At 41.3% G+C, this 23929-nt stretch overlaps 1 protein-coding gene across 6 annotated transcripts in view; it reads right to left on the bottom strand.

The window, feature by feature from the left end:
• tnr (tenascin R (restrictin, janusin)) overlaps positions 1 to 23929 on the bottom strand; it is a 180751-nt gene that overhangs the window by 71401 nt on the left and 85421 nt on the right. For all 6 annotated transcript variants that reach the window (XM_030403216.1, XM_030403212.1, XM_030403211.1 and 3 more), the window contains 4 exons: positions 4219 to 4339; positions 2799 to 3021; positions 2555 to 2655; positions 1007 to 1169 (listed from right to left, as the gene is read on the bottom strand). In XM_030403216.1, coding sequence (XP_030259076.1) covers positions 1007 to 1169; positions 2555 to 2655; positions 2799 to 3021; positions 4219 to 4302 — 571 coding nt within the window. In that variant the 5' untranslated portion in view covers positions 4303 to 4339. The remainder of the gene's footprint in view (positions 1 to 1006; positions 1170 to 2554; positions 2656 to 2798; positions 3022 to 4218; positions 4340 to 23929) is intronic.

The following is a 23929-nucleotide window of genomic DNA, read 5'->3' as shown; positions in this document are numbered from 1 at the left end:
CACAATAAACACTGTACAACATGAGGATTAAAGGATGCCCTCTCATCTTGGACACTCGTTTTTTTTTTTTTACTTTTGTAAAAATCATTTCTCATCCAATGATAGAACTTGAACAAAACAAAAAAAAACATTGCTTTGGCAGAGGCATAGTAGTATGCCTCTGCCATACTACAATGTTTTTTTTTGTTTTGTTCAAGTTCATCAGTGCAATAAACATTTTGTGAAAAAAATCGTGCCAGAGAATCGTGATCTCAATTCTAAGCAAAAAAAATCGTGATTCACATTTTTTCCAGAATCGTGCAGCCCTAAGTGCTAGTAGTCCTTGGAATCCCAGGAAAATGGTGTTTAAATCTCAAAACGAAAATAATTTAAAAAATCATGGGAAAACCTTCAACCATAGTCTGCATGCATCGACAGCCTTGATGGGAAAAATGGCGGTGAAGACATCAACGAAAACCTGTCTCATTTTGTGCTTTTTCCATCTATCCATCGTCCTCGTCCTCAGCTGAGCATTTCATCCTCATTCTGATTCAGATCATGACTGCCGGAGATAATCATATTCTCACCGTAGAGATAGAGCGTTTTCAGAAAATATTTGAAAGCTGTGATGGTGTCAATGGAGCAGATCCTTTACCCATAATATATCATATAACTCCGTTTCAGTCCCCTCATATTATAATGGAAGCATCTCCTGAATAGTCAACAAATTTCTCCCCAGTAGCAAAGGTTTCTCCACACCTTTTAGACCGAGACTGTGAGCTGCCCCGCAGCATCAATATTCTGCAGCCGTCTGTCTGCTCTTCCTTCATTGTATAAACAGTTTTTTCTGCTTATTGTAATGTCTGTTCTTTTTCTCCATGTCACGTATAGAGACAGCATGATTCGAACATTTCTCTTGCAGTTTTTAAATCTTTATATCTTTTCAAACACACTGGGAAAATGGCTTGTTTAAACAAAACAACATCCTCCAGCTTTATCCATATACGTGTTGTCATTGTCAACTCACCCACGGCGGAGCTCTCCCCGCAGCATCCAGACCCACACTGAGCTCTGAGCAGGGAAACTTCTCTCTCCAGCATCTCCACCCTCGTGGCGAGCTGCTGGATTGAGGTCGTTGTTGGACAACCACATGCAGCTTTTGGGATGTTGATGCGGTGAGTGAATGTTACCTGAAGAAGAATGAAAGTAAGGTTAAGAAGTGCATATTGGTACCCAAGGGAGTTAAATCATAAGAGAGCATTTATTCCTCAGTTATGGACCAATACACATTTTCTTCAATTTAAGGTGATACGTGACGCAAAATCTATCTTTCTGGTGTCAAACACATACCTTCAGACATTTAGGCTTAGAAAGTCACAGGTGCAAGTGAGGCCATGGTCAGTTTTCATCGTTTAATAAAAATAATCAAAACAGTAACTGTACCTTATTGCAGTATCTTTCAAACCTGGGCCCTGTATTACATGTTTTGGTGTGTAAATAATTCATACTTGCCAAAGTTTTGGGACCAGTTCCGTTTTTGACATTGACAGGCCGACTTTCTGACAACATTTCAGAAGCAATTCCTACAGAACTAGACCTTTTGTTCAAGTGTAAGACCCTTTCTGTAAGTTTACTGAGCAGTTACAGTTGTTCTAAATCTAAATTGTCAAAATCAGTTTAATATTCAGCCATGAGTTGGCAAAATAAATTCTTGTTGGCAGTTTGTCTAAATAAACTCCAAACTCCATCTTCTTCCTGCAACAGACCCCCTGCGATTTTAAAGCAGATCTTACCGATTAACAAAAATGTCTGTCTCTAATGTCTGTAAGAATTGTTTCAATAATGTTGTCAGATACTCAGATGACAACCTTTGCCTGTCAGTAGCAAAAACAAGCACTTTTAGTGGACTAGCTTTGACAGATGGAGTTGCCCCAATGGATTACATAAGAGCCATTGCAGCCATGTCACGACTGCCAGCTGAGCGGATCTGCTGGACCGAATACAAAACTTTTGGTAAATATGAATCATTTCCACATCAACACCTTTAAATTTAGGGCTCAGGTTTAAAAATACAGAAATGCCCCTTCAAACCCCCTCTCCTGCGGCATTATCAACCTCACCTCAGGTGGATTATTATTGTTTGCCATGAATGTCTTATAATGTTTGCAAAAAAACACTGTTGGCTTTGTGATTCAAGACTTATCGTGGAGAAATCTGACATCTGATCCAAAACTGCTACAGCGGTGCTTTGACAATCTTTCATGGATGTTTTAATAATTTCAGTCTTGTTCACTACCATGTTCAATTGTTACCGGCATAAATTAAGAATTGTTATAGTGATCTGAAGTCACAGTACTTTCGGTTTTGTTTATGTAAGACTTGAATTAATTCTGGATAAAATAATGCGTCACCATAAATATCAGTTTGTGATGAAACAGATGTTGTCCTTCAGTATAATCTCCATGCCATAAAGTCACTCATAGTCTCTTCATGTCTCTCATCCTAAAAAAAAGTATCCTTAAACGCTTTATAACTAAATAAACAAATCCAAAATGTTGCTTAAAAATACACATACCTGGCTGTCAGCATCTAGTGTCTGCTCAGTGTATTCTGTTGGTCCATTAGGATCCATTGGACCCTCCATAGAAGGGCTGGACCCCAATTCAGCACGGAGACCTTTAACCAAGAAGAAGAGCTCTTAAAAATGTCAAAATACAGCATGTTTGTTGGTGTCTATGCGAACAAAAGGTCCCTTGAGGACAGCAGATGAGATGGCAGTGAGTTTAAACCCAAACACTTGATCGATCAGAAGACCTCACCATCATCTGGGCCAGGTGGTGTGGAGGCGTCCAGGTCGACAGAGCACAGAGACTCTAAGGGTACGTTGATGTTGTAGACGTGGTTAAAGACCACGGGTTGCTCCCGCATGGTCTGGTTGGCTGAGGAAGCGGAGGGGGGCTGATCCCCCCCTTGGGTCTGTCTCTTCACTCTGGTGGTACGAACCAGCTTGGTGTCTCCTGAGGGAGCAGCACGAGTAGCAACCTGAAGAGAGAGGCAACATGAAACAAAAAACACTGCATGTGGCTCGGACGCAGGGAGTTTCCAGCTGTTTTTGTCCTTTATGTCTTGTGTTTACAAAATGATGGAGCACAGACTAAGAAAAGACACCAGGGGGACACAAAACAAGATTAATATACTGTATATGAAGAGTTTTTCTCACTGGCTGCAGCATAGGCACAACTATTTTTACATTAAAAACTGAGGCCATTTGCAAAGAATGTCAGTATTTTCAGACTGTTTGTTTTTGTCAGGCAGAGCAAATAACTTATACAATAGTAAAAGTACAAGGATTATGTTAAGCTACGCTGTAAATCTTAGCACGTCTGATTAATACTAGTATATCTGGTGAAGTAGCACTCTACCTACAATCATGCATTATTCCGAAGGCCAAGTAACCTTTCACTGGCCTCTGAGGGTACATTTCACTGGGCGGGGAAAAAGCCACGTTTGTGACTAAATCAACTGTGTGGTATGTCCTCACTATGTGAAGTCCATTCCTGGATGATAGTCGAGTTTAGGCCAGGGTTCGCAGACACAGTGCCCTTAGCATATGAGTAGTCTGCAGGAAAACTCAGTCCTAGGCTGTCCTGTGCTAAATCTATAACAGTGTTTCCCACACATGTACTTTACTTGGGCAACTTGAGTGTCAAAATAAGAGTTAAATTTCTCTCCTTAATATTAGGACTAACCAGCTATACTGCAAAACAAGAACAATGCAGTTTCTTCATTCTTAACTAGTCATGGCTCATCAACAGCTGGCGAACTTATTGCCTGGGACATGTAGATTTAGCACAACATCATGTATGTAGCCATCAAGTGTGTCTTTAAGACGCTCTTACACACAACACAGCTAATGTTAGCTTAATTGGCTACGTAGGATACTGGCTAAGATTATAATTTTAGTCAGGCTAAGTGTCCTCTTTCCCGTAATGTACAGGAAACCAACAATATAAAATATAAAGAGCATTTAGAAAAGATGCTGGTACAGTTGTCCAAATCATCACTTCTCTTTGATCATCCAGCCAGCCAGAATAAGTCTTGAGTGGATTTGTGCCTGGACTCAAGTGATTAACATGGCTGCCAAAAATAGTAGATTGGAAATAAATAATGAATATGAAAAAAAAGAGCCCTGGGCAGCTCTGCTTCGGAAGAAATTGTTATTTTATCAGAGCATTTTACCTGTAGAGCAAGAAACAGAGCCAAGGCAAGGAGCCGGCCTGTTGTGAGCACAGTGGCCCCACGATGCTGCTGCGCCGGTGGCATGCTGGGAAGGAACCTCACCAATCTTGTCTGCTCACACCTATTGAGTAGTGACAAAAAGTAGAACAGTGAAAGAGAAGAGAAAAGGGGAGAGAAAAAAAAAATTGGTCCATAAATTTCAGTAAAAAAAAAAAGAAAACAGTCATTGATGGTATTCGCGTCGCATGAAAATGTGTTTTCAAAGAACATACAGTAGCTGTTCCAGTGTGGTTGTTAGTGTGCCAACATGGAAAACATCCATTTGTGTGTTTCTATGTGCATGTGGGGAGTCTCACTGCCATCAGCTCATCCTCTGTAAATGATAAATAAATGCCTTTGATCTGCAAAAAAAAAAAAAAAGGCTTTTAGAAAGATAAAAATACAGGAAAAAACTCTACTAGGGATTGCGAACGTGACTAAGAACCCTGGAATCCATTTTGCTGCATAATGCCAAATATTTGATCTTTACACTTGGGAGGAATACAAAAATATCACTCTGGGAGAGAGTTGATAGATGGATTTCAGTAGAGACGCGGTTTGAGTGATGCCGCTGTAATCCTCTCCCCATTGAGTGGAGGAGAGCGAACGGGAGGACACGCTGAAATAAAAGCTGCGCAGAGGAAGAAAAAAACTGATGTGGATCCTTGAAGCGGCTGTCACAGACGAGACGGTGCCGAGCTGAAGTTTGCTTTAAATGTGGCGATTTGAATAAAGAGTTATCTCACTCAACCTGCGGAGATGCTGTATCATGCAAGTATGGCGACAGCTGGTTACACAAAACCGGAAAAGCAGTTTCATCAGTAGCATGTGTGTTTTTTCATGTTTGCTGGCAATAATTTTAAGCACATGTCCCTGATGAGTTTTAGCGTGTCCCATCGTGCCTCTGTATGCATGTGGGCAGAAGACCATTCAGAGGGAGTTGAAAGAAAACATCTCACAGCCGGGCCTGTGTAGTCAGTATTCAAGAGGCTCTTTTATCACAACAATGCATCTCATGTTGGAGAAGCAGGCTGCTCTCAGCTGGCGCCTTTTGTGAGCGCCAGATGGAAGTCTTCTTATCACACCTAACTGGCTCGGGCTCTTTTATTGATCAGTTAGGGTGGAAATGTTGAAACGTCAGCGTATTTGCACATAAATGAGAAACTGAGAGAATCCCAGCGTGTGTGAGCCGTGCATCCTTTAAAGTTTGTCTCATTGAGGGGAAAACATTTTTATTTTTTTTTCTCAATAGATGCGCACTCAATGTCCTAGACGTCCCGCTCGCGGTGCTGAAGATTCCTAGCACTTCTCTTTCAAGATCGACCACCTGAGTGCATCCTTCATTTCGGGCCAAAGTCTGACAACTTGAGTGTGCTTTCACATGCGTGTGGTGAACAGAAACGCTCATATGAAGGATGTTGACACCTACGGTACATCATGAGAGCCCCATAGCGGAATGATAGCCAGTCATATGTTACAATCTAAAGCATGCCTCGCTTCAGACAGTGCCCCTAATGCTTTTAAAAATGGCTTTGGCCTTGCAGGAAAACGACTCCCAATGCCGCCTGCTTTACACCGAGGAGATGGAAAATGTTCTCCTCTGAAACTTCCCCTCAAGCATGAAGCTGCCGTCTGACACGACACGAGCCGTTTAACCAGTGAATTCACCAAACAAATGAGAAGCATGCGGATGATGAAGGAGCGAGAAAAGCCAACTGGAACCGTCTTGTTCACAGCCATTAGCTAAAGCGCTGTCCCTTCGGCTAGCTTCAGCAGTCGGTTCGCATGCGTGCTTAAAAGACATGATGATGACAAATGGCAGTACACGGACGTTTTTACTCACTTCTTGTAGCGAGCATGGAAAACAGCTCTGGAGATCAACCACTGCCATGATATTGTGTTTTAAACTCAAGTCAAGGCCAATAAAATCCGATGATAGTATCAGTCAACATGGGTTTTTTGCTAAACACATAACGTGAATTTTGAGAAGGATCCTGTAAACTTCAAATATTTGTAGTTTCCTTCCTTTCCTTTCCTTCTTTACTGATAAAATCCAAAAGTTTGCTCAACAAAAGATTCGTTTTGGTACAAATTAAGGTAAAAAGGAAGGGAATTGTCCTAAGAGCAAAGTAGTAAATATTCAGTTAGCCCATTTCTTATTATTGGAAACATCAACATCCATATTGTTGAACTGTCGGCTTTTCTGGTGCAAGTCATTTTCCCAGTTATGAATACAAAATCACTTATAATCACTCATACTCAGTCTGGTAAAGAACGACAAACATGGTTACTACAGAACTCTGATCGAGATCTGTACTGATCAGGTCATATTCAGTATGGAATTCAGTATTCAGTATGTTTCAGTATGTATAATATAACTTATTACAGTCCCCCAGAGTGCCTAGAATAAACTTCTACACAATTTTTTCTTCCAAGACAGTTAAAAACTAAATCTCATCTGAGCCGAGGGTCTGGATTTTGGGACACAGCCTGGAAAAAAGTGTATTCTACAGAAGTGGAAATCAGAACTTCCTCCTGATGGCAGAGATTAAATTACTTAACATCCTATAGTACACCTGAAAAGGTTTTAAGTGTGAGGTGGAACGTATGAAAGAATACGGGGCTCTTTCCTTCCCTTTCTTCTGACACAGAGGTAAAAATAGATGTATTATGAGATGAAAGTGTCATGTCACTGTATTATCTCACCATAGAAAGAACAGATACGAGTCCAACATATGCACGCAACGAGTCTTCCTTGAAGGCATCCTTCTTTTAACATGGTCCAAAAATAGACCCATACATTAACACAACTCTATAGATAGTTTTACACTGCCGGTGATAGGAAGTTTGAAAGAGGTTCAAAGTCACAGGATTATACTTTAGTCATTGGGTCACGGTGCAGGCTGATGCCCACAAGCATCTCCACGCACAGTGAGAGGAGGTTTTTCATGGAGGCTCAATTAAGGACAGACCCACTCATTCAGAGTGAAGAGAATCAACAAGCTTCAGGCTCTGCGTGCACACACACACAGCCAACACACACAAGTGCACTGATATATACACCTTCAGATCTACAGTACTCTTGCATACACACAAGCACAACCGCACACTGTGTCATGTATCCATTCAATTTAATAACAGCCCGCCTACCTTGATGGTAAATAACGCCGTCAGCCGTCGGCCTTTACTTGAAAGAAACTTGAATCTAAAATCTAGCTGATAAAACGAGCACACGAACGTGTGTGTGTGTGTGTGTTCACATCTCCCACTTACTCAGAGACAATTAGGCGCGTGCGGAAACAATATACATTTACTGACTGTGAATGTTCTGAAGCATTGCTGTCACTTGACGTATTACCTGGTGATTTTGTTTCAGGGAAATTGAATGAGTTCAGCCCCTGCAGTGCTGAAATAAAACTTTGTGTTCCAATTATAATAAATAAAATTAAAAAAAAACATCACGGTGCTGAGAAAGGTAAAATACTTAGCTTTTTTTAGTCAGCTCACACAAGGGAGGCTAAGTTCTCAACTGTAAAATGAATCACAAAAACCAGCATGCGTAAAAGTTTAATGTTCAACAAAAAAAAGAGAAAAAAATCACTTTGATCTCATCTCTTCAAGTTTTTTTCATCGTTTTTAGATTGCATTTCACTCTGAGGTGAGCTTCTGATTCTTTGTCTTGATTCTTTCTTCTGTCTTTCTCTTTCATCCACAATGTGGTTTACGGGCAGGCGAGTCGATATGAAAAGAGAATTTCATTTAAAAAATGCGCAGTAATTACACTGAGATACGAACCCAACCTTTGTCATGTGGGTACATCAAAAATAGTCTTTTTGTTAAGCATGGTAGATTCAAATGTGGTGCCGGATATCAAAAGAATAAAGGCTAAATCACAACTGCCTTTATGTTATATATAAAGATGACTTCATTATAAAGATGAAAACACTGACTTGGTGATATTGGCAACGTCTGAATAATAAATGAGTTGCCATCCCTTACTTTAAATGTAATCATTAAGGAGCAGCCTCTCTGCACATCCTCAGGTGAACATAGTCAGAGGAACATATTGGAAAAAACATCTTGTTGGCAACATTAGCTATTTGAGAAATAATAATAAAAGTAACCTACTGAGCTTGCTTCCTTTTTCCTAATGCCCCCGGAGCAAAGAAAACAAACATTTACAGACTATTACCATTACAGTGAAACCTCATCTTTCACAAATATCCCCCCAAAGGTACAAATAAACAGTCATGGTGGTATTCAAGCAAACACACGTACATAATACACAAGCAAAAGGGAAAAATACAGTGAGAAATGGAAACATAGTGCACATGAGGACCCAAAATATGTGGTTTAAGTTAAATGTATGTAGAAGTATGACATTTATTTGGGTGATATTGCTGCATTTCATAATGAACTTAGCTTTGGAAACACAGAAGGAAAGTGGACAAACCATGAAGGAAAAAATGCCTGGTGAGACTGTAACTGTTTGATTTATGAACCAATTCTAGTCATTCATACGAGGCTCCTTAAAGCAGCTACAGTGAACTTTCATTTATTGTTGATTCCGGCGACCCCTGTGGACACAAGAGGAAGTGTTTCCACCACCTCCTGTAATAAAGAACTTCATCTGGCTGGCGCACAGCTGTTTGCAGAATGCATAAGGATGAAGTTACATGTAATCCTACAGCTGGCAGATTAATTTGCTCACTAAAAATCGTTTTGTTGAGCTTAAGCTAAAGCTACCAACGTTCCCTTGTAAAGTCATGTCTTCATAATAACAAGACAACAGCGCGTTTTAGCTCAATTATACATAGTTTTTTTTCTGCTGCCATCTGGCAATACAGAACTATCCACAGCCTCTTTACTCAGGCTTATTATTAAATTGAGATTATTTCATAAAAAAACACAAGACTCCTGTTCTTGCCCTTGCTCCTGATCTATTTTTTTTAACTGAATCTGTGGCTAGCCAGCCTTGAAATAACAAAATCTGACACAGAAAATGTAGTCCTGGATCTTGGGACAGACAGAAGGCTTTGATCGGATGGTCTTAGTTCTACAATGTGTGAGGGGCGAGATCATTTAATTCTTTACACATGCAATCAGCAGGATTTTAAAAAGAGTCCTGTAGCTGACAGGAAGCCAGGCACAGTTGGGGGTAATGTACTCCCTTTTCTTTTTTTTTTTTTTACTTTTCAAGACTGAGTGATACCAAAATAGAACAAGTTACAATAGTCGTGTGTCGCAGAATGAGTTCCTCCAGCTCAGAGATACAGAGAATCTATCTGATTTTGGAGATGATGCAGAGTTGACTGACCTTTTAGATCTCTGTGAAGATTGCCAGCTGCTCCGACAGAAGCAACTACCTTGAAGTCTGAAATCTGTCTGAAATGAGCTGAAAAGGGAACATCACTTGCCCAGCTTCATGAACACCGCCATACAACCCCGGGTGAAAAAAAAAAAAAATAAAAAAAAGATATTGGCAATGACCCCAGCTATAATAGTGGACCGTGTACTCTTCAGACGAGAACTCATTGTACACACTTCAGCGGCGTACTGAGCTGTTTACATGAGGCATCCTTTTCTTAAATAGACCTGGAATTCTCAGTAACTCACCTTGAACATTTACTTGCACTGGAGCGTCAGAAGAGGCAGAGTCGGGAGGGTGTCGCTAACAATTAGGGAAGCGCGATGCAAATTTCACTTAAGGGATTACCGGGATTTGGAGTTGCAAACACCGGGTCAAAAGCTCACACTGCAAAGGGTTTTTTACGCAGCTCTTTGGCAATGCTGATGCCTGTAATCACATCCCGATTTAAATGCTTACTTATCCTTCCTTGTGGATTATACATTGGCCCTTTTTGACCTAAAAATACACTCTGTAAACACTTTATTAGGTCTACCAATGTGTTTGGTGGATAGGACATTTTTCTCCAGAAAATACAAATTCTTTCAGGCATAAATTTAACAAGGTGCTGAGGAGGCTCACTGGGGATTTGAGGGGATCAGGTCTCTAGATAATGTTACCAATGATTGTGTTTTTTCAGACACACATTCCTGTCTCTCAAAGAGCTCTTATTTCCATACTTCTGTCTCTGCTTCCTTGCTGTTTTCCTCTGACCTTTCTCATTGACAGCTTTGTTTTTAAGAGACCGAGCTGCCACTGAGCGCATTCTTTTTGTTTACCGCTTTCTTCACTGTTAAATCTACACAGTGTGCTGTGGCAATAACAGCGACTTTCTATACAGCACACATCTTGTTGATTTTAATCTTCGGTCGAGGAGTGGGTGAACTTTTTGACCCTGTCTGCATTCTTGATGGATTCAGCTGCAGTCGCATTGCTCACCGTTTAAAAGTGCTGGCAGTTTGTGTTAACAAGTTTACCTCATAAAGTGTCCTCTGACTGTGCCGAATGTCCCTCAAGAAGGTGCAACCAGTTCATTTTCTTTTTTGTTATTCTAACGACATGCAATTGTGACTGTGTTGTGACTGTCACTCAATGAAGTGCGGGGGATAAGTGTGGAGCGCAGAGGTGGCTGAATGTTCTGTAAAATGTCAAGACTGGTTTAGAAACAGGTGACACGAAGGCAACCAAAGAGGCAGCTTTTCACTTGTTTAGAGGAGATTGCAGAGGTTCAATCCCATTTCAAATCTGTACACCTTCCCCTCGTTTTCCCCCGTGCCCCTCAGAACACAGTAACAAGGGGTAGCGGTTAAAATCTCTCTCGAAGACCTCCGTACGTCATTATGACATTTCCAATATGCCCTCTTCAGTTGTGACGACTTGCACGAATAACAATATAATGATAGCCAGCTCCAGAGACGTCAGCAAACTGGTAGCGACTTTGTTATGTTTGTTATAAACACTGAAACGACTGGGACTTCTTTTAACCCTTGAAATGTTTCAAATGTGCCTCTGAGAAACCTGCGATTGGAAAGCAGTGTTGCCCTAACACTGTGCCTGACAGCTCGATTCCAGCAATAATTGGGACACCCCTATGAAAACAGGAAAAGAAAGAGGCAAAGAGAACAGCCTTGAAATGAAACAAAAGTTGTGCAAGACACAAAGAGGAGGGAGGGGATTGCTAACTGCTAAATGGATGGGAAATTACCCAAAAACAATGTCAATGCTTGCAGCAAATTGAATGAAAAGGCTGGTAATGTTTCAGATTTTTATTAAGGATCGATGACAATCAACTAGTCTATTTCTTCTTACTTTCTAAGTTTCTTAACTTGTCTTTGTCTGTAAGCCCTGGAGCCATCTGGTTTCTACTTAAAAACAGACACTTTTGCTTACATTCTGTCTGTTAAACAGCTTGCCACTGAAATTGAGCAAATGTTACTTTACTTTTGAAGTTGTTGGGGGTATTTTTTAGCCATTTCATACGGATTTATACACATTTAGTGCTCCCGCAAGTAGTTATAGCATGTGGGGGATCAACTCAAAGCAAACCACTGGTCAATGTTGTCCATGATAATGAAGGAACATGTCCCCCAGTGTGACTGTTCTAGATGTTTGTGGCTTCGTCATTATACTCAACTTCAGTTTTCGAATAGGACAAAAGGCACCACGCAGGCGTCTACATGACTTCACAGGGATTTGTGGTGCTGGACAGCTTGTTCTTACTCTTTCTGATTCTCTTCACTGTAGGTGTGAGGAGTTTTCTTTCACGGTTTCCTTTATAGGACACCCAAAGATGACAGCTAGTTATTACCACAAGTGTATTAACAGCTGCTGTGAGCTACTCGGTCCCTCATCCATAACGATTCTTTTACAGTTGATCGGTGAAAGAGGCCCTGACTCGTGGGAGTGTATTGAGCTTAGAGCAAAATTCACAATGGGTCTCGACGTTTCCACCTCGACCTTTCTGTCAAAATGCGCAACACAGACTGCGAAAACATGCTCATTATCGACGCGTATACTGTATATATCCTCCTTCTGTTTACAGAGGAGGATATTAATCTGTATGCAGATGCGGAACGTAATCGACGTGGGGAAGTTTAGCCTTTAGAACATGAGAAAGATAAAGTTTTACGAAACGGCCACGCAGAAAGAAACGGCACGCTACAAAAATGACAGTGTAATTACAGAAAGCAATGACGGTAAAATGATTACAGGGATTTAATAATGAGCTGCAAGAGGGTTCAAGAGACACAGAAAAGATAGCTGCGGGAAGAAAAAAGGGAAAACAGCTAAACAAGCCTCTCTCATCCAACATGCCGGATGCCTCCCCTCCCACACACTGCTCATGATCAGTCTCTCTGAATAAATGTGTGTGTAGGTGTGTGTATCTGTGTGTCTTAGCAGTTAGGGGACCCACAAGAGATTAACATCCCCGTTGGATTATGGAAGGGATACGCACAGGGAAGCTTCATTAACTCTCACTGTGTGTGTGTGTGTGTGTGTGTGTGTGTGTGTGGGTGTCTGTGTGTGTGTGTGTGTGTGTGTGTGTGTGTGTGTTGCTCTTTTTCCATGACCACAGGCCATTTTTGCCTGTAGCCTCCGCACTAAGTGCTCGCTGCCTGCCCTGTACACATCTGTCTCAATCTGTGTACGTGGGTCTCTTTCCTCTCTGTGGCCCTCAGGGGGTGGGGGGGGGCTCAGTGGGAATACATAAGTCAGCCTTGGGAGCAGCTCACTGTAACTATCCCTTTACGAGTCGAGAGTGGGACAGTGAAAACATTTATGCAGCGGTCGCCTCCTGTAATCCAGCCCTGATGGTAATCTCCAGTGCCGCCGCAGCTGCTGAGACACTGTGATCATGAGCAGTCTGTGCGTGGGGGAAGGCACCACAAATGCTGCTCTTCGGCTTTAAGAAGCTGCAGGCTGCGAGTCGGTCTCTGCCCTGAACTGGTACCAGGGGGCAGGATATATCCATCTGCTGAAATCTTCTCACCGTTCTGCGGCGTCACACTGCTGTGTCATAGAAAGTCAGGGGGAGAGAGGAGAGAGGAGAGTGGCCAGGTGGACGATTTTTTTTCTTTCTGCTGTACTCACATTTTATCCTCCTCATGATTTTATTCACCTCTTTCGGAAAATCACCTTTGCTCTCCTCTGGTCGTTCTTCTCCTATTTTCCGCTCTCGTTTTTCATTACCTCTACTTGTCATTTTCACCATCTCCTTTTATCGCTCTGACAGGGTTTTCATTTTCTCTCTTCCTCTGAAGATTTCTCCTCGTCCCTAAGCCTCTCTTTTTTTTTTTTTTCAAACCTGCACGGCAAATCTGTTCGTCCATAATGACGTATCTGTGGATGATGCTCGGGCTGAAAGCCACACACTGTACCGATAAAGAGACTGAATTCTCTCTCCGCTGTGTTCATCGCTGCGTTCTCTCCGTCTCTTTCTTTCTCTGTCAGCAGCCCCGTTTGTCCCCTCCCTGCTTGCCCTATGGAAGTAAAGCCATAACCTCCATTTGCACAGGTTAATGTGCAGCCACCTCGACATGAACACAAAACCAATACCAGGCCTTCTTGCGTGGGTGATCGCTCACTCTCTCCCGCCCTCCCGTCTCTTGCTTTCCTTTATTCCTTCTTCCACCCCTGCTACCCCTCTGTCTCCCTCTCTCTCTCCACCTTGTAAATTGGACTCTGGCAACATTACGATGCTTTTCTCATTATTCCCATCACTCTGGCCAAATTGCCTTGTCTTTCAGGACCATTGGGCTCTGTTCATTGGCTGCACCGGCAACCAGAGGGCTACACAAGTATTTTTCCTCTGTCTCAGGGCTACTTCAGAGCAAAGATGGGCCCAAGAAATGGATTCCATTCTACAGCACATAACACGACCTCCGGCTACTGATGACTGCCTGCTCCGTGCTGCACGCTGCGACCGATTTATCACAGAAAATGTAAACAAATGCTCACAGGAGGCGCTGAGATAACACGCAGTACAGAAGTGCCAAACAGTAGTCAATCTTCTAAAAAGCACCTTTTAAAATCTATCATTCAGATTTGGCTTTGGTAGGTGCAGGACTATTTTAACTACTTTTGTAGTTTTTTTTCCCCCAGTTCCAAGGTAGAGACGACATATCGACAGTGACATTGAGTCAAATTAAAATAAATACATTGTCTGTGAGGGGATTCTAACATAACACAAATATGAGCCTACAGTACTGTAGGCTCATATTTGCCCTACAGTACTGTAGGCTCATATTTGTAGAGTAGTTACAGTGCATCAGCTGCTTGATTGGCCATCTGTTCCATCTGATTGTTCACAGCTAATACAATACAACCCTGTCATCACAAATTAAACGTCAACACCCACATTGCTATCGAGCTGATTGCCGTAAAATTGACTGATATTTGACAAAATTCAGATGCTGTGGTTGTAATGTTCCTAGTCAAATGAAGATATCCTCTTAGACACGCATGCAATTTGTTGGTTGATTCATGTGTAGACACATTGCTGTTTTATATAATAATATAATCACGGACACTTTTTCTACCAGCCATGAGACTGTTGGTAAGTCTCTGTGTTCGAGACACCTTTTGTCTCTGCACTTTTTGTCTTGGTCAGATGTCTGTCCGTCTGTCTGTTGTACGTCTTGATTTTTGTCAGCACGAGAGTGTCACAACCGTGCAAGATCAACTCACAAAACTGGTAGGCCGAGTCACAGTTTGATCCAGCATCCACCGTCTATCAAACAGCGAGCAGCCAGCTTGATTTTAAAGGATTACTCTCACCCTTTGGCAGTGAATTTCAGCTTCTTCCTTCTAGACGGAGGTATACAGTCCCACAGTGTAGAACAAAGTGGTATAAAAATAGCTTTGTTCCAGTGGCTATCATGTTGTAGCAACATTTTGCACAGATGCTTGAGAAGCAATGTCTATTTATTTAGTTTATGTAATTGCATTTTATCTAATTTATTTTAATGGCTAATTTCTTTGTGTTTATTCTCTTTTAAGTCCTGACTAGTGGAGCCATGAATGCTTTTATCATGTTTTATCATGTTTGTCTGTTGTCAACCGCAATCTGAACTTTGTTAGCTTTTTATTTTTTATAAGTAAATTCCCCGAAATGACCAAAACAATGAATTTATGCGACTAACAAGTGTTGTCTGTGCCCTGAAAAAACGTAGTAACAAGCATAAAAGACATATTTCTTACGTATCTCCTTAAAGCTCGACCACTACAGTATGGCTGATACGGCAGAGGTGGGCCTTTTAGCAGAAATCCTGCCAAGAGATTTATTTTTAAGACACAGGTGTGAGATGAGCATCTTGCATATCTATACTCTATAAGTCTGTGATTTTCACTGTATCGTTGAGGTTTATTTTATAGATAAGACTGAAAATTCACCAAGAAACAACTTGAGTTGTTGTTAGTTACATCCTAGCTCAAGGTTTTTCTTGTAATAGGACTTGTTATCCAGGTTTCTATGGTGCGTTCACACCAACCTCACCAAGCTGTCAAACCTTGGTCGGATGAAAAAGTGTTGGTTTCTAGTACGAAAAGATTTTTTTCTATTGTTCGGGACATTTACAGGTTTTAACATAACAAAATGAACAGCGATAGGCACATGGAGAGAAGAGGAAACCAAATGTTTGACTGACCAAACTTGGGCGGTTTCTCCTGCATCTCTTGGTTTGGCCTCAGCAGAGGTATTCTTGGAGATTAAAAGAGAGCAGGCAGAACAAAAGAAGCATTCAGACGGACAGACAGACAGAGACAGACAGACGGACGGACAGAATAAGAAGATATGAGCTAGACGGAAGAGATAAAAAAAGCTACCAGAGGGGAGAGACAGAATGTGGACAAGATGGACCGGGGAAAAAGGGCACAGGATACGGATGGACGGATGAAAGAGCGCAAGAGGACAGTTAAAAATTTAGACAGTGAAGGTAAATGCTTAAGTCCTTTTGAGTTCACCCAGCTATGAGTCAGGACGAACTGAAAGGATTTTCTTTCTCTCTCACCGTCTGCTGCAGCTGAATACCCCCTGCTCTTCTATTCTGTCCTGACACAATACATGGCTTTTAGCAAACTCATTTTCCTTTTCAGAGCTGCCTGCTGGTCATTATAGAATGGACAAGAAAAAAAATTATATATTTATATACACATACAATATACTGTATATTCCAGGCATGGATTTCAAGCAGAATGCACAAAACGAGAAACAAGTTTTTATTCGGCTTTTTTGTCTGTATTAGTCTCACAGCAATGGACTTTTGTCCTAATCATTAGAAATTCTGTTATTAGGGGCAAGACACACATGCAGAGTTTTTAGAAAGCAGTGCTTTTTTCCCAAATCTGTCTCGCCGCTATATAGTACCTGCATAAAGCACATCAAACAGCCTGTCAGTGCCTGAGTTTGACATGCCTCCCCTCCCTTCCCTCCTCTCAGTTCTCTTCATTTCCCCCATATCTTTTTCGCTCAGGCATGACCTAAAACAAAGAATGGACAAAAAACTTCAAAAACCCTCCATGTCTGTCACCTCATGGGCTCATGTTGTCTGTCGGTCCCTGTCCCTTTATAACAAGCCATTTCTCTCCTTTCATCTTCCCCTTTCAAAAGCTTTCCGTTTCTTGCGGGACTGAAAATGACAACGTATTCTCCTACACCTCTCAGTAAATAGGCAGAGGGAAAAAAAGGGGAAAAAAAAAAAAAGTCGTCCTCTTCCCACCTGTGCTGGATGTCTTTCTCTTTCTTCTGTGATTTAAAGGTGGGTTGAAATGACACACAAAAAAAAACAAAAAACAGCCACAATCCAATACCATAAGCTGCGCGGAGATGATAAAGCAACTACGGAGGATCAAAAGGATTGACAAGTTCTTCTGTTGCCGCTGTCTGTTCAATGCCACGACAGCGAGGGAAGAAGTGCTCCCGGCGCTCAGTGGGGATTGTATTCAATTACCAAATAAACAGCTCAATGGCACGCAACCACAATAGGTTGTTATTTTAAAGCCTGGTTTATTGACAGGCATTATTATGGGGATCTTGTATTCGCGGTGATACTGCCACGGCTCGTGAAACATGTTTCTAAAAGCAGCGTCCTCTTTGGAGTAGGGAAACGTATTGAGGGGATAAGTAACAGACATGTGTCTTACATGCTGAAACAGGCTTTTCCCGCAACTTGTGTGCATTATTATCATAACTTTATGAAATATGCTACTATCTATCACAAACTTCATCCACGCCGCTCCATTTTTAATGAGCAAGACAAGGATAAGATGTCTTTGTATTGATCCCCTGTAGGAGAAATTCAATTTCACAAAGCAGCACAAGAAAACCAAATTCTGTGAAAACAATAACAAAAACTAGCAGGAACTGACTAATAGCAAAGATGAAATAGAATAATATAAAATATAATTAAATGAATAAGATAAAGTAGATGCTATATACATTAGATGAATCTATGTGCATATACCTGTGCAACGTTTAAGGCACAACATGCAAAAAGTAGGAATCATGTAGAGAAAAAAATGTGTAAAAAATGTGAGTAAATCAGGATTTCATTGACCATTATCTATAAAAACTCTGCATCTACTTTGTACTGAACAGAAACAATTATCCACAACAATGGACTACAATTCAATGATCAACCATTTAATATATGTAGTTTGATCCAGAAGGGTCAGATTAGTCAGACCTTTATCACTGACTAGAGTAAGGTTGATTCACAATAGTCAAATGTAAATTTTGGTTAAGATATGATGGGACTTGTATGGCTTTAATTGCTTCCATTTAAAGAGACAAAACAAGGGTTTTGCTCTTGTCTGCTGTTGATTTGGTTGGTTGGTTGGTTTGTTGGTCGGTTGGTCGGCAGGATTACACAAAAACTACCAAACAGATTTCTACAAAATTTGGACGGGTCAGGGGGACAGGGTCTTCAGCAAGGAATAGACACCAGTAACATTTGGTGTGGATTGGAAGTGTAACTTTCTTTAACATTGGGAGATGGGGCCAATGTTACACTTCTTCATTAATTTCTCAGGGAATGATACATGGATCTTGCCAAAAAAAGAAAGCTGGAAAATCCAAATGGCTAGCTTCTGTTTTCATTTGATTACAATTTCATGTGGATCCAAATAAAAATGTGATTCTTGGCCTCAGCAGAGGTATGCGCTCTACTGAGTGACATTCTAGTTGATTTAGCTGCAGATTGTTGGGACAGATCGGTTGAGCCTTTGATTATGATCAAGCTGAAAAGAGTTTGGTCAGACTTTAATCCTGTCAGGGGTATGAAGATCATAAACCATGTGAGGCAAACAATCTGACTGTTAAGTTCCTTCACAGTCTTTTATAAGTGTGGGCAGGAGGCCACTATTGATTGTCTCCGGGTTTAAATGTGTGCTAAGGTTTCCTTCTTGTTGAAAGAAGCTGTTGGATTTAGTATATTTCCACTTACCATCAAAAGTATGAAGAATTCATTAATCTTTAAATGTGGATCAAACCTGATTCTGTCGAAAAAGCTTGCATGTACAGAAGACTGACTTTACCTGACTTTGTTGGCAACCAGTGCAAAGACGGAATGATCTGGAACTTTTATTCATTACCTTTAAGACACACTTTGGACTAGTGCCCAGCTGTATCTGAGCTTATAAGCCCTCATGAGCCAGAGCACAGCTTGAGATCCTGAGGCAGCTCTGCTCTGGTCATTTACCAGTCTAGACAGACGACTACAGATTATCAAGCTTTCTACATCAGCGCCCCGGCAGACTTTTTCAACCACCTGTCTGATGAGATCAAGCCAAACTCTTTAAAAACGTACTTCAAGAACTGACCGCCTTGTGACTCACAATTTAGAGGTAGTCTTCTTGGTTGCAACTTACATTTTGTTTTACAAGGGTTGTAAACCTGTGCCCAGGACCCTGCTCTTGCAATTTGTGTTAGGGTTGTTAGGGTGTTAGGGTGTCAGATGCCTGCTTTCACCTTCTTAAATCTGACTCTGTATGTACGATTTTATGACTTTTGTTTTTCCCTTTTTCTCGATTTAAGCTATAATCATCAATCAATCATGAACGATTCAAGACATTAAGAAAGAAACAAAGAAGAGCTCGTAAAGCTTTATGGACATTAAGCCGCCACTTCTAGTATTGAGGGATTTATCTGGGATTTTTATGGAAGAAAACTTAACAAAAAAATATATATTGTACGCAGGAGCATAATTACTGCAAATCTCTCAGGGGTGATCATAATATTTTAAAGGAAAGTTCAGGTTTTAAAGAGGTGAGGTCAGACTGTTAAGACATCCAGTATTGATCGTGCTGACACTGGGTCAAATTGGAAAAAAGCTTTCCAGAATAGAGGGATGTAAGGTCAGACTGAAAGGGTTATCTCGGCTACATCTCTGTACCAGGACATCAGATTGTGATACTATCAGTTCCAGGAATAGCCCGGTGAGGAGGAGATACAAAGGTCCAGTTCATTAGCAGGGAGCCTGTCACACTGACAGACCGCTGTGACTGTTTTCAGCAGCAAAGCTTTAACAGGGCAAAAGTAGAAATAGAACAAAATCTCAACAGTAAGGCGAACAGCTATAAATATAAATAGCATAATTTAAGGACACTTCTTGTTTCAAGCATTAATTAGAAGTTTCTTTGGCTTGAAACTAGTTCAGGGGGAAAAGTACTTGGCATTGTTTGGCAGTGTGGTAATAAACTCTTAGATTTCTCCAGGTGATGGTTACAAGAAAAGCTGTCTGCCAAAAGACCTTCAGCTTCACTTCCTGATGCTGCTGTCTAATTGTCCATATACTACTTCTAAGTATGTAAGGCAATATTTTGCCAGGAGGAGCCCTCCGGTTTACTTCACAACCTCGTTCATATGTTCCACCCATAGCGCAAAATATACAGATACCAATATCAGAAATGACTGTTCAACCTGAATATGTGTACGTTTGGCAAAAGCTTCATACAGTAGTAACTTTTGAAACCATCCCCTGAAGCACAACGACACAACATAGACATCCAGTCACATGCATTGTTTTACATACTCAGTCCTCTTTGATTCGGGATTTCTTGTGACTTAATACATTTAATACACAACTTTTTAGTGATTGCAATTGTTGGCTGGCTGGCTGGCTGGCCGGCTGTGTGGTAGGTCAGTCGGTCGGTCGGCAGGATAACACAAAAACAACAGAATAGATTTCATGAAACTTGAATGAAGTCTTGGCCAAAAATTAACACCTTTCACTTTTAGTGTGGTTCCGGATCCAGGAACACTTTGTTTTAACATTACTAGATAGAGTGTTTAAATTTTTCTCCTCAGGGAAGGATGAATGGATCTTGACAAACAAAATCTGGTGTATTTAAATGGCTAGTATCCATTAGTGAGTACAAAAGGGGAAGGTATCTGCTCTACTGAATGGCACTCTAGTTTTGTTAACAGTATTCCTATCATTTAATTTTGTATATAATATATTAATCTTCACTTAAAGCTTTATAAAACACAGTAAGCCGAATTTTTGAGATCTCAATACGAGATCTTTGAGCATTTTTATACACAGCCAATTAAGCCAATTTTTTACCATTTTCTCTCATATGTGTCGCTTCTTTAATATTATTCTTCAAATTAACCTGATGTGTCAGATGGTTTATTAAAAAATAAAGTTAGTTTCATAAAAGCCATCTGTAAAGGAGCTGCCAGAACTGAGAAGGGCAGCCATTTTAAAAACAATACTTTGCAGGTAATTAGATGAGCCATCTGTCCATTGCAATCCATCACAGGCTAACGCCAACCAATCAGTACAACAGTAGAAGAGTGCTACCGGTGTAACCTGTTGATAATCAACTTTTATTCAAAGCCAGTTGGAAGAAGAGTTTTTTCCACTGAGAAAAGTCTTCAGACTGGAATGTGACTCTTGCTCCTCTTTCAATGAAATATAGTCTCCAGTTGCTGGATGGATTTGCGGTTGCATGATCCAGCTGCCTCACAAGGTAACCTTCAAATTACTATGATACTGAATTTGCTCTAAATTTTGTCACATTTCCAAGCCCCACAAAAACCAGCACAAAAGGGAAGGAAATTGAAAATAGTATGTTCTTTTGCTTTACAATGATGTGTGTAATGACAAAATACGTGGAAAACAGGCATCACATTCCAAAAGCTGTCCCAGGCAAACGTCAGTGCAAATCCTGACATCTCAACTCCCCGGATATATACAGAGAATTCCGTCAGCTGTCAGTGCAAGATGAAAGAACTCACATTCAAAGATTTTGAGGATGTTCCCAAGGGTCTGTCTGTCTGTCCTCGCCTTCCAGTCTTCTGCAACATTAGGTTTCACATGATTTCCTGTGTCATGTATTCACAGTGTTTACTCCCTTTAGTGGAGATGTAATCCCAACATTGTTGGCATATTAAAGTCGCAGTGTAGCACTTCCGTTCACTGTGTGTGACAGTAACGTCTCCACAGATTATATTTGGGCATAGCGAAGATCGTATTCACGCTCTCTAACGTTTTTCTAAATGCTAAATCCATCTGCACTTCGAATTTTTGAATCCTGTCACGCAGTTCAGACGTCTGATCAGATGCACCCAGGCGGGGTTGTGCAGAGCACCTCTTTCGAGCGAGGTGCTGTTTGTGTGCTACTCCTCTGAATGCACCACTGTCTGCTGGTGCTGCTGCCATAATCAAGACTGACACAGGCACACGGACCATAATCCCCATTGATTAGACACCAGAGATCAAAGGCTTCCATAGCTGTCACTTGCACCTCCTGTCTCCTCTCTGCTTATGCTGCTTCTTCCTTTGCCCTGCCTGTCTTCGTCTTTCTCGGCCTCCCTTGTGTGTGTTTATCTTGCATCCGAGGTTCCCCTTCATATTCTCGTATTCCCATCATCGGTTGTTAGAAATCTTGCCATTTGTCTTCCCTTTGCACCTGTTTCATCAGCTAATGTTGACTTAGTGGCTTTCATTCAGCTAATAACCAGAAGCTAAGCTCAATCAGAATAAATAGGTTAATTCTGAGATCAATTTCCCTCTGTATGCTTGACTACATGATGTTTAGTAGTTTATTAGATTCCACATCATGGCTGTTGCTGTGGGAAGCTTGTTTTTCACGTTTAAAGACTGCAGGAGTAATAGAACTGTTCAGTCAGTGGTACGATTAGCATCGAACAACAGTGGCACCCGAAACCGGCAATCCCACTTTCTCTCTTTGTTTTGCTTCCTGTCCTTCACTGTTTTACACCGTTTTCTCTCTCTGTGCTGCAATCGACGCTCTCACAGTTTATCATTAAGGCGATGATGATGTTAAACGCCCCCAACAATTTATCTTGTTCATTCTCATTCTGAATTCTCTTCTGTGGAAAACAAAATCTATGAATATGCTTGCAGCCACACAACTGCACTAGGATGAGCTCGCTGGTTAACCTCGTATATTTAAGATCAAACAGCTGACATAATAGATACCAGCGCCTCCAGCAAAATGGAGCCATGCGCACACCCACAGCATTGTTATGAGCTCAAACCTCCAGCAGGTATTGTGCTCAGGTCTTATGATTCATCATACATAGTAGTTGCTGTAGTAGTTGATTAAGCAGTGCAACCCCATCACAGCTGGACAGGAAAAAAAGTTCTATCTTTACCTCAAAACAAAGCCCCTCCGAAAAATTGGGATATTACACACTGACGTAACTTTTATTACCATAAAATGTGTTTTTATTATTGTCTGGTGCCTTTTATTTTACTTACAGCGAGTGAAAGGTTGCATTAAAATGCTTCTCAGTATTTAATATGCACATAAAAATTCCTCTACAGAAAATAAAAGTTTAAAAAAACATTGTTAACGGAGCATAACAACCGAGAGCTCCTCATCATAATCCGGTTGACACAACCGAAAGCTTTATTTTCATTATCCAGAGAAAATAACGTACGGAGAATCAGAGACTGCAACGTATCCCGAGGACACCTGTGACACTCCTGATAATCACTGTTCGAAATTAAAAACCTGCGTTGAACATCTCACCAGTCCGGTGTGTAAATAAGCGCAGTAGGTCGTGTTCCCATTTTGTCAGTTCCCAGAGCTGAAAATTTAATTAAGTGATGAACATACCCTTGCTGTTTAACCCATGTGTAATTAGGCAGAGGAGTGTATCATATTCCCTAATCACAGAGTGCAAATGAAATGTAGCAATGTTGGGACTGCAAAGCATCTCCCATTGATAGAGTACAGATATGGCATTTTGTGTGTGTGTGTGTGTGTGTGGGGAGGGGGGCTATATTGACATTAGCCTCCTGTCTCACTTGGCCATCTTGCTTCCACTCTACAGACTGTAGTCCTGTATCATTCTATCCTTCTGGGGCGTTCAGACCGAACGCGACAGACGCAAATACAATCGCTTCAGACGCTTTATTCGCGCCGCTTTATCATTTTGGACTATTCGCTTCATTCGCGTCATTCGCGCTTGCCCGCTAGTTTTTGAACCGATATTTCTCAACCCGTTCTCTTTCCACATCTATCATGACTGATATCACCACCGTTGCTGCACTGTACCTGCTGTACAAGTCCCAGAAACACCGAAAACCATCCGCTGTCATGTCTGGATTCATGAAGTCCTCCGGAGACGCACGGAGCTGGGGGAATTTCACTGTCTCCTCCAGGAGCTCCGTCTGGATGAAGACCGGTTCCAGCAGTACCTCAGGCTGACCGGAGCCCAGTTCGAGGACCTGTTAGCTCGGGTCGGTGCCAGGATCTCCCGCCTGGACACCAACTACAGGTGCTCCATCT

The sequence above is a fragment of the Sparus aurata genome, chromosome 21 (assembly GCF_900880675.1).
Source record: "Sparus aurata chromosome 21, fSpaAur1.1, whole genome shotgun sequence".
In the NCBI taxonomy this organism is placed as follows: Eukaryota; Metazoa; Chordata; class Actinopteri; order Spariformes; family Sparidae; genus Sparus; species Sparus aurata.
This window is presented reverse-complemented; position numbering and strand designations above follow the sequence as displayed.